Source organism: Manduca sexta, chromosome 27, assembly GCF_014839805.1.
Source record: "Manduca sexta isolate Smith_Timp_Sample1 chromosome 27, JHU_Msex_v1.0, whole genome shotgun sequence".
In the NCBI taxonomy this organism is placed as follows: domain Eukaryota; kingdom Metazoa; phylum Arthropoda; class Insecta; order Lepidoptera; family Sphingidae; genus Manduca; species Manduca sexta.
This window is the reverse complement of record NC_051141.1, coordinates 11,282,669-11,298,147: the sequence shown is the minus strand read 5'-3', so window position 1 is coordinate 11,298,147 and position 15,479 is coordinate 11,282,669. Positions and strand designations below refer to the sequence as shown.

General features: G+C 33.7%; 2 protein-coding genes across 3 annotated transcripts in view; one reads left to right on the top strand and one right to left on the bottom strand.

Moving 5' to 3' along the window:
- The window catches only part of LOC115447261 (coiled-coil domain-containing protein AGAP005037), a 247,084-nt gene that overhangs the window by 166,018 nt on the left and 65,587 nt on the right, over nucleotides 1-15,479 (top strand).
- LOC115447263 overlaps nucleotides 1-15,479 on the bottom strand; it is a 46,387-nt gene that overhangs the window by 12,210 nt on the left and 18,698 nt on the right. For both annotated transcript variants that reach the window (XM_030174260.2, XM_030174261.2), the window contains exons 2-4: nucleotides 10,075-10,208; nucleotides 8,437-8,690; nucleotides 2,984-3,104 (exon numbers count right to left, since the gene is read on the bottom strand). In XM_030174260.2, the coding sequence (XP_030030120.1) occupies nucleotides 2,984-3,104; nucleotides 8,437-8,690; nucleotides 10,075-10,205 (506 nt within the window). In that variant the 5' untranslated portion in view covers nucleotides 10,206-10,208. The remainder of the gene's footprint in view (nucleotides 1-2,983; nucleotides 3,105-8,436; nucleotides 8,691-10,074; nucleotides 10,209-15,479) is intronic.

The window sequence follows — 15,479 nt, the reverse complement described above, 5'->3', positions numbered from 1 at the left end:
TAGATATACCTGAATTCGTATGGGTGTGGTACTTTGTTGCGTAAGATTGGCCCCTTTTATTAAGGAAAAGAAACATCGAATTGCGAATTTAAAACGATATGTCATGTTTCGTCAATTTTTTTTTGTTTCACCCATATTTGTATTGATATGCACTGATTGAATTACGTGAATAAGGTAAATTTACTTTCTTATTAAGTAACACTCGGACGTTCTTAGCCAATAAGCAATAGGTATGTAATTACTTACATGTTTTTATGTTTTTTTTTTTATAAACTGGAACATTTACGAAAGTCTTGATACCTTTTAAAAACAATTACATACATACGTTAATGTTGGAATACCCAAAGTTTCGTATATTTTTATAGCACATAATACTCAAATTTACGTTGCAACAAAAAAAAGTTCTCGTATAGTTACAATATATTGATTATAAATATACCTTTAGATATCATTTTGGGGGCAAAGGGCGTCATCGTGCCGAGATCAACTCGAACATACACATTTGTGAATGCAGAGGTACAAACATATAGCGTCGTTGGGCTTTCGTAAATCTCACTCACCGTACCAAACGCAACGGCGAGTTATCACTTCTCTATGGGATTGGCACTCAGGAGTCTACGTATATATGGGCGACTATTCTGTAGACCAACCTAGGATAGGATAGGATAGTAATCCTATAGATGAATATGACCAAAGTGTGGCATGTCTCTTTTAATGAATCGTTCGCTTTTTTACTTGCGCATGTGACAATAATGATTTCTTATGTTTAAGCGAATGTTAGACATTACAATTAAACTACGTCCCGCACGTGACCATGAAGGCTCCAAAGTCTTCGAAACATCGGGAGAAAACTTAAATATAAAAAATCATGTGACAATAGTTAGTACACACTTCATAATATGTGAATGGAGGTCGTCATGTGAGATCGACATTACTTTTTGCAATTTCCTTGTAGCTAATGCTTGTAGTAAACAAGCGGGTTATAAATCATAACCATAAATTTATAATGTAATAATAGTAGAGAGATTCTAAACTAGAGGAGTATTTCACCAATCGAAATAAATCAAATATTGTAACAACACTTCGAATTTGAGAGGTGCAATCACAATGCAATTATATTAGGACATATGGTACTATTTTCTACATATTGTCTATTGTATTCAGAAATCAAAGCTCATGGGTATTTTTCTTTACTGGTAATAAAATAAATAAAGTTATATACAATCTTCGTGCCTATGGTTCCCAAAAGGAAAATGATCAAAAATCTAATCTTCTCTTTGTAACTTCTAGAAAGACTGGTCAGAGACTTTTTATCCATTACTTAAATACTATTGGTCAATATCTACAAAGTGACTTTTAAATCTAAATGTAAAGGCTTTTTACTGACAGTGGAACTGGTTTCTAGCTCAAATAGGTTATTGCAGGACAGTCCGCTAACGCTCCAAGCAATATAAAACGAAATAGTGACCGGAATCCTCTGATATGAAATGGTTAAATTTCTCATGTTATTTGTCCTCTAAATTATACATTATTATTGGTTGCGGTCCGAATGTGGACGTTCCAGTGCTTATTGCAACTGTGTGCGCAGGCTATGCGTGACCACAACTATATAGTTGCTATAATACTTGTCTGTTCGCATATTTCCACCAATCAGAGCGTAACTTTTGAGGTGTGCATGAACTCTCTGTCGACACATGTCTCTTATTTAAAAAGGACTCACTCTATTGTTTGTCTAAATTGCTTGCAATTTTGAAATTTACTCCGCTGTGCGTCGAAAATGTCTTCACTTTGTAAATTGATCATGTCCGGTAAACAATATTATAATGTTCATAAAAATTTAGGATTTTAAGTCCCACTATAATGTTTTTTGTTAACACTTCCTTGTGTAAGAACTTTTCAGTTATCTGCTAAGGTAAATCTGTAATAACTCCATAAATATCGCGTTAATGTAAATCAAGCCCCGGCGTCGCGTGATTGAGAGAATAATCTCTTTTTATTTTTTTACTTCCATATCCTGCCGGAGACTGAGCGCATTACGCGAACAACAAAACTCGTTTTCTTTCAGGATAAGATTTCCTATCACAATATTGGCATCTTCGTAAATCGGATATCGTTTTTGTAAGCTATTGCTAGAGTGTTCGAAATATGGTGCGACGAGCTGTCAGCCAAACCCGATAGATATAATATTTATACATATAACGGCTACATATAATGCTATATATGACAGTAATTAACTTCAGCCGGTCACGAAATTCGTTATTATCTTTTTAATTAAATCTTAAGTGCCTATATTTACATAAAACAATTATATTAATAAATTTGTAATTATGGAACATCAGCCTAGAAAGAATACAATTTCACATTATAAATATGTGATCGATCGGTTTGCAGTTAATACTGCAACAGGTCGATCATAGTATCCACTGTGTATATTTAATGAGCCTGTTAGCTAGTCCTACGAACCGCGTTTACAATGTTGTTACCGTTAACGTATGTTGGTACCTGCTGATTACGTTTAAAGCTTTCCTAGCGTGGAGTATGGACGCAGCTTAATAGGTATAACGGATATATATAACGGACAACTTGCAGAGCAGGCTAGCTTCCTAAGTTTGCTGTATATAAAATAGTATATGGCAGAAAATAAGACGCAAAAAAAAATCTACTGTGAAATCGGTATCGAAATTGGTTGAATAATTAAACGTAAACGTCAACATTTAGTTTGTCCATTAAAATTAATTTTTAGAATATATTTTACCATACAGTTAATTCCTGATTTAAATTCGTCAAGAGAATTAAGCTCATTTCATAGTGTTAATCATTATGAGACAAGTTAATGTTAACTAAATATGTGCAATTTTAATGCTCGAAGCGTTTGTCGTGGACAAACATAACAATTAATTTATGTAATTAACTATCGTTATGTTCCTGTATGTAGATCCATATGGACTCATGCTGAATATATTAGTCCTGATTTATCACTTACGTGTTCAATTTAAGAGGATAGTTAAGTCTGAAAAACGTTTGTCCGTGCACCGCCAAGCTGAAGTAACTGGCTTCTTGAGTGTTGGAGATCCAGGCCGAGATTTCCTTCGGATTATTTCCCACTGTGAACAATTCAAATATTTTCATTTTAATCGACAAAATAATAATAATAATAATAAATCAGTTTATTGTCTTATTACACAAATGATAACATACATATTCTTATACTAATACTATAATAAAGACAAAAGGAAGCGGCTCAGCTTGTGCTGACCGAGAAAATTATATATCATGTCGTGGTTTTCATATAAGTGATGGGCCATTTTGTTTTCAGAAACGTACAAACAATAATACATAAACTTTACATTCTCTGTACACTAAATGAGTCTTGAATGTTTTTACATCAATTTTTACTAAATGTAAAATCTACCAAAGCCGATATAACTTCGGATCAGTAATTTACATGCGCCTTAGTATTCTGGCATTAACTCATCAAAATGTACACGGTGGTCGGCAGCTAAATCTATTATCGGTGAAAATATAATAGTTTTTTCCGCATAACTAACGACGCGTTAATAATTATAGTCTATAAAGAACGGTATGAATGTGATATTTGGCATAGAAAATTAAATGAGAAGGCATTTTATATTACATCGGGGGTAGAAATAGAATATTGTTCCGCTATTTAATGACCAACCGCGCTTGGCAGTGCCCAAACCTCACTGACGATATTCAATTATTCTGTTTAACTCGTCGCCGATTGTGAATTACCGATTTTTCCGTGATTTCAAAATAACTAACAGATTTTTTTTTAATCTTTCGTTCAGTGTTTTTACCCGGAAAGGCTATGCCAACCCCATAACCAGCAATTGTAATAAAAAAAGGATGTTTATGCACTTATTGCCTATTCTTCCGTATTTTATTGCATTCCTTGTATTTGAATCGGTAATATAACAGGATCCTGAAGCACTTAACCTTAGTGATGTGCTATTGTAAGATTAAGTACCTATTTTCAATGTAATTCCTTCAAAGACATTGTTTGGAATTGTTATGAAGTTTTTAATTGTTGTAATCATTGGCTAAGTCGGCAACTTACGATACTTCGCCACGTCCCAGACACGACTACAGTTCTGAATAGTGATTGAGACGCAATTTCAAAATTTCGAACTCAATTCAAAACTAAATATTGGGCAACCGATGAACAAATTACACTTGAACGAGGCCAAAGTTCCTTCAATATTGCAGGAATCCTACAACTCGCCCCATCGAAACGGATTGATTTCCACCCAATTATTTACTTCAAAGTTGACGTTGAGAAGCCGATATTCGAGGTGACGAGTGCAATACTTAGGATTTCGTTGCAGTCACTGATGGTCAACGACCAGAGGCTATTAATAATTGCGTTAGCTTAATTGGCGTTCAGCTATCTAGTGTCCATTACGCTACGTTAATGAAAATATCAAGACACCGCGTTATTTGATCGCGGTGTTTTTGTTACCGTAAAAGTATTATGACCAATATAAGTACACAAACGATATTGAAGCGTCTCTTGTAGTGTCAAAATAAAAGCCATGTTAATGATTTGTATCTTTGTTCCGACTCTCTGGAATGACTGGATGGATTTTGACTGACGGTAAGGTGACTTAAAGAAACGTAAATCACTTGATGTATTAACATGTTATTTGGTTACTATTTGAGGATAGCCCCAAATAGTACAATACACAATTCTATAGAACTTCTACAGTCATGTCTCATAATTATTTGTCTTCCGTAAAAAACTGACGCGATATGTTATTGAAAAATTCATCCTTATCTGACCGCTAATATGTATACATTACGTCATGGCATTGATAATGTTTTTTTTAAAGCTAATTTCCAAGTTAATTAAACTTAGAACTACTTGGAATGCATAATTAATATTAAAAAACCAAAAAAGTTACATCTACAATACATCTTTTTTTTTTTTTTTTGTTTTCGCGGAGAAAGTGTCTTATGACTACCGCTCAGCCTTCGTGGGGGGCGACTGAGCGGTTATGTTGGGGTCACCGTGCCTTACGACCCGGCGTTGCGCCGCCCGGATTTGATGTCGACCTTCAGGCGACCGCCGGGCCGAGTCCCTAACCTGTATACAATGCACGGCATACCAACTAAAACTCCGCGGTGGCCCTCTTCGGCGCATTAGGGACGACTGCGAGCTTCCTCTGACGGAAATGTCTAAGTCTACTTCCACAGCCGCCCCTGCGCGGTGCCGCCTAGTGCGGCCCGTCTCCTGTGAGGGGGCTCAGGAGCCCCCGCGCACCGGAGCACGCCCTCGGCGTCTACGGCAGCATGAGGCCAACTGCACACTGCCGTCCATCCATCTACAATACATCTGCTTTCTTTTAAACAGGCCCAGCAAAGCGATCCCGCTGTATCTAATGGTAAGTGGAGTGGGATTCAATAGAATGTCGGCTGACGAGAGATGCTTACCCCTCGACAGTCGACACAATTATGTCGGCTTGTTAGAAACGGATGTACACAGACTGACCCTGGAACGACACACTTCTTGGCCCATTATGGCGAGTTTTAACACCATGTGTACGGTGGTCGCAGTCCGGGCTGATATAAAATATATCCTACCACCAGCAAAATATGCAATTGTTACATTTTAAGTTACAATGTCATTTTTCTGACAAGTTCGTTTAAATCACTTTATATATTAGCAGTTATTCAAGGCGATTGACGAAAAATAAATGTCAAAAGAGACATTACCACAGGGCCGGTGTTAATACATGAGGCAATCACTAGCGAAGGCGGTATTAAGAAACCAGTCATCCCATGTAGGGCGTGTCAGTCATTGTCAACCAAGGATTTACTGTTTAAGGGTTATATGTTCAAGTGAGAGCGTTTTTGACGTAATTGTGTATTGTTTTGTTTTTGTTCTTTTGGTATTTATGAGCTTTGCTCATGCGGTGTGGTGTGACGACGTGAAATATTATTTTTAACGACTATTTGATGGCCTGATAGCAAGGTACAATGCTCAATTATCAATCTAAATATGCTAAAATCGTCTGTGATATAATTAAGAAAAGAAAACAAAAGGATTGTATTCCTTGATCGAACAACTATTCTAGACGTTATTTCGGAATACATGTTAGTGTTTGTTCAAATAAAAAAGGCCTAAACCCTCTGTAGTAGAGGAGGCCCGTGCTCAGCAGAGGGCAAGTATACAATACTGGGCTAGTATTATATTATTATTTGTTCAAATATACAAACTGCCATACCTACATTATAATCTTATTAGAAAAATAAACTGCAGTAGAGCATATTGAGGGACCTTAAATTGTGTTTATTATTTTCTATAATTTAAGTAACATTGATAACATTTTATAATGGAATAAATAAAGTACCGCGTAATATTATGTCATTTGAAAATGAGTAGGTTTTGAGGAACACTTTCATCCGATGTCACCTTGTTCTTATAATAATAGGTAACAATTACGTCAGCGACGTAACATTATGAATTACAAATAACAATTGTTTACCCAGGCGTGTTGAATTATAATATGTTGTTCTGTCGAAACGTGGAAAACCTGATATAAGTTAAATATGATGTATATAGTTACGTATTTATTTTACACACAAGACATTTAATTATTGATGATCTGTATTAATTTATTGAACCATCCACTTATACTTCAGTGTAAGCAAAGTAAAAATCATAATGAATGGAATATGCCTCATATTTTTATTTATTTATTTAAAACAACTTATTGGATCATAAAATTTCTTATTTGAATTTGTTACAATATAATTGCTATTCCTATAAAAAGACGTCTTAAATATGTATTATTAGCTTCTACATGTGGCGTGGTGGTGTCACCCGTGTAAAAGTTTTTTCAGGATTAAAATTTTCGTGGCAAATACTATAGCATTCAGGAATAATGTAGCTTCCTATTAGTGAAATAACTTTCAAAATAATTTCAGTAGTTCCAGAGATTAGACCTTACAAACCTCGCAAACATTTCCACTTTATAATATTAGTATGGATTAAATTTTATGCACTATGCTAAAAGCTAAGAGCTTTCGAAGCGGAACAACGAATCCCGAGCTCTAACTACACTACAGCGGTGAATAGTTGTCTAATTTTGCTAACTTTGTTAATACGTATTTGAAATAGATTAGCTGTGAAGCGGAATATATGTGGAAAGCTTTATATTGTTCAAGCAACCTAAATTTTAAATGAACCAATTATTCAGGTATTTTCATACGTAAACATTACAGACTCGTGTATGGAGGAGTAAATCCTATTTATTGCAAGAAACCTCATGAACTCGTTTACTTTTGGCTCAGTTCGCATGACGAAGTTTGTACCTTATAATTATGGTTAGTAAGACGCCATAAAAACAATGGAAATTTTTCTGCTAAATTTTAACGAATCCCATTTGGTTAACTGAAAAGATAGTTTCTGAAGAAGAAGAAGTTTCTGTGTTTCTCTCATTTGAATAATAATAATATATTGAATATATCGAGCTATTTTCTACTAACATCACTATTTCAGAACCTTTCTTCGCTCCATTTATTTAAGACACGTATGTGTGTACACAGAAAAGCGATGTTAGCGGTATGTGGGTAGACATTATTTATAGGCATTATTTGATTGAATAAATTACCCATAACACTTTCGTCATAATTCGTCTTTATGTATTCAAATAAAAATTATAATATAGGTAGTGGATAGATACATTTTCTTGTCATTTTTCTCTATTTATCAGTGAAAGTGAAAGTAGTTTTTCTTTCAAAGAGCTTATTTTTTGTACCGAAGTAAACATTCATTGAGGTTATAATTAATAATGTATAGGCGAGTTTTAGCATATTATTTGCAGGCTTATGTAGACGTTGCGATAATAAATGAAACCACATACTCGTTATTACCTTTGCTTACATTATGACTAAAATCATCCATGAATAACAAATATTTCCGCCAACAATCCCTGTTTCACGTTGTTTATTTTTTTTAAATTTTGTAGTTTAGTTCTAATATGGCGTGTGCATTAGTATGTTCCTGACTGACGCTGTGATGGTCTCGCTGCGATTTATTCTCTTACAGTAAGTAATTAGTGGAATTACAGCGTGTAAATTTAAAAATCTTTTTATTGATATTTATTTTATTCAAAACTTAAACTTTCTATTTACGTACACCGTTCGAGAATACTTATTGTGACGCGTTATTTTCAAAGACAGAACTGTGTGTGGGGTTTCGTTTATTTACACAATGTCAAAATTACATTATATATCTATAATTAGTTTATATTTACAAAATTTATTTCATTTTTATTTAGTTGTGAGCAATTAAATCCAACAGAAATAGGTGTCGTTTTACAATTTTACTAATGAGCATCTCCTAATTCTTTGTTTAGTATTTGATGCTCTCAGATTATTTTGGCTTTACTATTAACTTTTAAAAAAACATACCAGCATATGAAAACAGTGGGTGATCGGCGGTATGGTTGTGGCACTTAGTCCACATGCAAAGCGTAAACTCCTTGAGGTCCGGCAGACTCTTTTCATACTCCACGTATTGGTAGAATAACTCCTGGTTCATGGAGACCTTGTACACGCTACAAGTATCGGGCATCGCCGCCGGCGCGGAGTTGAGGAACGTCAACTTGTTGTTGGAGAGGTAGTGCCCGTTCAGTGGACGGCGGTTGATGATCTTCAGAGACGGGCTGCGAAACATTATTTAGTTATTGCAGTGCTATGAGTTTTGATTTCTTTGTCTTGATCAGACCGTGTTTGACCGTTGAGCTTAGCTTACTATGTGTGTACGATATATCGTTTATTGTGAATATATGTGTTATTATGAAGTAATGTTTAAATTTTCGTCATTATTATAATCTTAGAGTCCAAGTAACGATTACTGTCGAATGCGTATCAAAGAGAAAGGTGCCTAATTTGAACCTAAATTAAATATGTGATATGAACTACAAATTATTTCAGATGCAATTATAGACAACATTTTATGGATAGTAATATGTATATCGGAACATAATGAAAATATTCTCTAACAGTGGGTATAATTAAGAGAAAGTATTTACATTCATGTTATATAACCGACAGATGATTAACTATAAACTTATCACGTGTCTTTGCATCTAAACGGAAACGATTTGCGCCTTAAGATTCCGTTCGAGTTTACGCTTTCTTTTTCTTTAGCTCAGCCTAGTCGTCAATCAGTTATAAAATGCAACTACATAATGAGTACTGAGTCGGCTGAAGGAGATAATTATTACATTTATTTATCTATACGCTACATACAATCGTTGATAAAACGGGAAGATGGTATGGTAATCGGTATCAAATATAATCATGCCAATTCGAATGATATGAATCTCAATGGGGATCCTTCGCCGAGCGAGTTCTATACCAGCAGCGAGTTTTCTTTTTTCTACTTTCATTCGGCAGTTGTAAGATCACTTCGACTTCTGCTATACAAATAAACATCTAACAACATATTAATAGCTAAAAACATGCTTGTTTATTTGTTCTATGAAACCAGCGTTCCGTATGATATAATTTATTATTTATTATGCGATACTGTTTAATATTAATCACTTTCCATTGTTGTGTATTAAACTATTTATACATTTCTTCCTAATTATTGCCTAAAGGAAAAATATGCAAACCGAAGTAATAAAATTATATGACTTTTAAACATGTCAGTACAATTTTGTTACGATGTAGGCAAGGTTTAGGTCAATAATTTTTTACTGCTCTTATCGTGTGCTATAGTATATAGGTATATAATTATATATTTAAGGTTATTTATTAATAGATGATTACATTTTATCATATTATAAGCCCACCCTGCAGACATGCGTAGGTGCTGTAGGTGTGATTGTACACCCATGACTTGTCGAGTTTATTTTCATAAGTAGGTACTCGCTATGTAAATGTGCAAAACATATATCGGGTACAATTTATAATCTGATACAGTTGCATTGCAAAAAATGTCTTACATTGGAACCGCAATCTTTCCAAAATTCCAGTATCAAAAAGTTGTTGATTTGGATGAATGACAGCGCAATTCAAATAATAAGTAAGCCTACATACCTGGCTTCCAGCGACCGGTCTGATTGCTTATAGCCGGCATACGCAATGGAAGGCTCTGGCATCATCGGCTGCCACTCACTCTCTCTGGCGACCGCAAGCCCGCAGAGGGTACACAAAATGAGCAATCGCATGTTCTGAAACAAGAAGAATAACTATAAAATAGGTACTGCTTAATTATTCTTCCAAGGACTGTGGTTTCAACTCAAGTATAGGTCAATTACCTAAAGCTGGCACTTTCTCAGGACTCACACCAAAGCAATTTTACATAGTATGTTAAAAATATTTCAAATCTATATTAATATGTGACGACAAACCTTTGTACCTCTTTTTACGCACATTACGCTCGCGGAGGAGATTTGTCGTAATTCAAGTTGATATAGAAAGATAAAACTAATACAAATATACTACTGGTCGACATCTATTTATTACAATTGAAGGGAAAGATAAATTTATGTAAAAAAACACCTTAGTATATTTTTACACTTTGTTGATGCATGAACATTAATTTGCCCTAGCGACCGACGTGTTTCGGGAACTACACCCACACAACATGTGTATTGTGTATGTGTAATATACGCCAGCATTGGATAATCGTCGTATAGCAATGCGATTAACCTGGAATTAACGGTTAAAACTTAGATCAAATTGACAGTTAAATCGAAATTAAACTTTACGTACGCTAACTTAAGTCTAGACTTCCTCATCAGAAACTACGGCAAAAGGAAATTGTGAAATACGATTTCATAAATAGAACCATAGGACACTTTTCAGAGTGCAAACTGATCAGAATGTAATTTAATGTTTCTGTGTTGAGCTGCGCTTCGTCGCTTCAATTTTCTGATGCGAAATTGCAAAGCCTAATCTACGTCTTTTACCTTTAGTAAAAACTCTGATGTAAACAACAATATATTTTATGTGTAGGTAATAAAATGCTATAACACTATGCACGATGATAAAAATAATGAATTCACAACCTTATTGAACCTTATTGACACATGCGTGAGACAGTTATGACGATTTTGTCAACAATTCGCGGGAGTATATCAAAAAAGAAGTCGAAAGAAAAAGTTGCAATGTCATTCCGTGCGGTGAATATCCGCCTTATTATATCGCCCGTTAATACCACATGTAATATTGTGCAATTGCCTTTAAGATTTATATAAGTTACATGGTGATTAATCGGTAACAGGCTATACATATGTTAATTATAATATGTATAATGTTTATTAATATGACATACTTACAGTCAATATGAAAGATCTTTTAGACTTTCATTTAGATTGGCCGGTTGACTTGATAATCGCCTAGTTGCTGATGCGGGAGAATTAAAAATATTTAATATTTCTTAAACATTTTTAATTGAACTCTACATTAACCACGTCCTTTAATACAATTATTCACATTTATTTAAGAAATAGTCTTCCGAAGTATTATAAGCTACCTTCAGTAAAACGGAGAAAAAAAATTACATTATAATACAATATTTGACAATTACAGTATATAGGCATATCAGTTAAATAAATTGCCTGACTAATAATAAATATGTTATTTTTACTTTAGCTACTATTTCTTTTTATAATTAGCTGGCCCGGCGATCTTCGTACCGCCTGACAGTCGATTCGTAATTTTTTTATTATTTTTTCTTACTTATTCTGCTATTCGGGACACCGAATCAGCTAGTAAGATAAAAAAAGAAAAAAATAAAGTTTACAAGCCAACAATTACATTATAACATTCTTTCCATCGTATAAATAAACGTCACTGAGTTGTTTTGTCTTCCCAGACCTCCTCTACTAACACTTAACTTTATGGTATGGTATTAAAGTTCAAATTGACTTTTAAGTATTATTACGAATCTTTTGTATGGAAATATAGAAAAGTGTCATTTTCAGACTTTCACAGGCAATTTTTAAAATTTTTCTCACTGTAAGAACCATCCTTGACTTCAAGGAATATTATAAAAAACGAATTTGCGAAATCGGTTCAGATGCTCTCGAGATTTGCGATTAGGAAAACATCCAGCGATTTATTTTTATATTATAGTTGTCGATATAGTTTCATTCATTTAATATTGAAAATGCCCCTAAAATTATTGATTCGGTGTATCTTCTCCTACAGTGCACATCATTTTTGCAACCAACACTATTCTATAGTCAGTTCTATAAGGAATATTTTAGTACTTTAAAAATTTCAAAAAGTCTCATTTTTTAAGAGTTTCTAATTAAATTATGTCTAAATTTTTGCTCGTAACACGTGCGCCGTAAATGTATGGAACGTATGCCTAGGTCTGTTTGGGAGAAGAGCAGTAGAATTAAAAGTATTCATTACATAAAACGATATCCGTATCGTCGTGTGTGTGTTGTTTCGACGTGCATTTGTCGCGCTTTCATTTAATTTTGCGCTTTAGCACACTAGCTCGCTAAGTGATATGTTAATTAAAAATATTGTCACCTTTAGTTTTTACTGATTTAACAGTGTTTTATTTTCTAATTACCATAAGTATACACATTTTAACTGGTCCCATGATTTAGTTTATAGTGATGCTTCTATTGTCACGAAATAACGTGAAAGGTCATGGATATTAAAAAAGAGACGCCAATTAAAAGCATAGTTACTGTAGTTTTAACCAGTTCCAACAATGAACAGGTAGATATTTAAAGAATATTCGTTCTTAAAATTTAACAATAGTAATATCGACTTAACGTAATTGATAATAACCAATAATCATGTCTTCTCGACTGCTGTTTTGATACTAATGTACATATAATTATAAATAGATAGAATATTTTTACGATGAAAGTTATTAACAATGAAACATCTTCAAATTTATTATGACTATTATGTTGCGTTATCGGTACGACGCCGAAAATAATTCGAAGGACGCTTATACCTTAAAATATTAATTTATATTTGTGAAAGATTGCTTACACTGTTCTGTGAATTCAAAATGGTATATAGAATATTATTATTCAAAATATTACTTAATTCTCGTAATTATTTTAATTATTTCGTATTAAAACGAATAAATATAGGGCCTGTTTTACAAGTTTCAAATTAATTTTATGTGAAAGTTTGATAACTAATAAGATTATTAAACTGCTAATGTAGATAGTACTATTTTTATTTGTAAGCATAGATTAGAGTGTGACTTTTGTATTTGGCCGGTTACATTTACGTGTCAAGTAATATTCCCTCAGAATTTGAAACAGACCCTTTACCCATTTAAATAATAAAAAATTAGCAGCAAAAAAATCGTCGTTTATATAAATAAAAAAAATATACTAGAATACCAAATTAAAGTATTTAAATATTTACCAGTCAATAGTAATTACAGACAGTATATTTTATTTATACGATGAAAGTTCGAAGCGAACTCGATGACAATATGTAAACGGTGCTCATCATTAATTACTAACTTTTCTATATTCCTTAACTAACTAATACACATAATTGTATTCTTCCTAAAGAATCCATCTACTGTTATACGTTTAATTCTAATTATTTGAACACAAAATGACTCCCCGCTGTAGTCTATTATATTGTTGTTGGACCAATCATCATTAGGTGTGTAAGGAAATTGTGTTTTTGTTCAACCTCTACAACCTGTCTCGTCAGCAACAAGAAAATGTTGCGATTAGAAAGATTACGGACTTGATTCTTTTTGGTTTTATTGATGAATAAAAAAAATCCGGACGAGTGCGAGGTAAACTTGCGCATCTAGGGCTCCGTACACACTTGTTGGTGTATCTGTACTCCATCGGTTTCGATAATTAACTTAATGTAAACTAATCGCATAATAGGGATTTTACATGACCATCTCTGTTTACGAAGTAGGACTTAACGCATACCTACAAAGTGATGTGTGGGTTACAAATGTCTTTATAACCTATACATCCCTTTACACTCGTTCGTGTTTATTAAACTTATTTGGTTATTAAAATAAACGTTAACCAGACACCAATTAGAATTATCAATAATTTCTCATCATCATCATCGTCAGCTTATATCTTCGTCCATTGCTGGACATAGGCCTCCTCTAATATGCGCCATTTTACCCTGTCGTCGGCCTGTCGGATCCAGTTCTTACCAGCGACCTTTCACAGATCGTCACTCCACCTAGCTGGAGTGATGATCTGAAATTCTGCATCGTTGAAATTTATTATATATTACTTTGGGAACTGTTGGAACCCTAAAAACCAATGTAGACATACCATTCACGAGAACTGACATAACACCTACATCGTAAATTAAATATTCCATAACTGTGTTGAACTTAGCGAGATAGCTAGTTGACATAGCATGTTTCAAGAGAAATACCATGTGCCCATTTGTATGAAACGCCATGTCGGATGAAAGTTTAAACGCTCTACATAAATTACCATTTTATCAGTAACTTTTCCACACAATGTCAAGAGTTACAAACAAAATTAAATGTTAATATTAGTCTAGTTATTAAGTTATATTCTCTCGGTTAATATTATTAGGTTGTTACGCCATTTTTGTCTAATTTTTTGTCGGATATCCTTTTTCCTTTTTTTATGTAGCTCATGGCTATCGTAGAAGTAGGCCTTTCACAATATTACATTCTCGTGGGATAATTTATTAATCGGATGTAATCTATTTTAGTCCTAAATCAATTGACGTGCAGAAGCCTAATAATAATAACTTAGAGCGATTACTATTATTACTTATTAAACCTTAATTAATACGTACATGAGAATAAATGAGTATCTGTATATTAATACGTGCGGAAAACCTTTGTACATCTTTTTAAGCACATTGCGGTCACGAAGTGAGAGATTCGGCATATAGAGTAAATACTGAGGAGTGCACATAAATAAAATTATGTATAATGTGTGTTAAAAATTTATTCAATTCGACGATGTAATTTCAACCACAGGACTACCACAATTTTGTTTTAATACTAGACATAAACGAGTTTCCCAGTAAAAAAAAATACCTTAACAACAATACCACCATAGTTTTGGCTTTTAGTCCAATTACTTATAACTTGTCTATACCGAGTGTGTGCAGGAATCGGGACATGCTTTACACGAGCATTTCAAACTGCACTACCGGTTTCCAGGAACTGATGATTTATATTAAAGTTTGCCAGAATCACATCATTACATTTTTATTTAGAAACTATCGCAGTCTAATGAATAATTTAGTTTGTTTTAAATATTTGTTCTTTATACAAACTAAAATACATTATTATATGTTGGTTGCGATTTGGCCTGATCCCTAAAACAAGGTACGACGTCAGCGCCATATATTTAAAAAAATATATTACAACATCTCACAAAAGCAAATTACCAGGATAAAAAGTAACCCATATTATGTTAATTAAGAACATGTTGTATCCCTGCGCAAAAATTACGATTTTAAAGTTCGGTAGGTTCTAC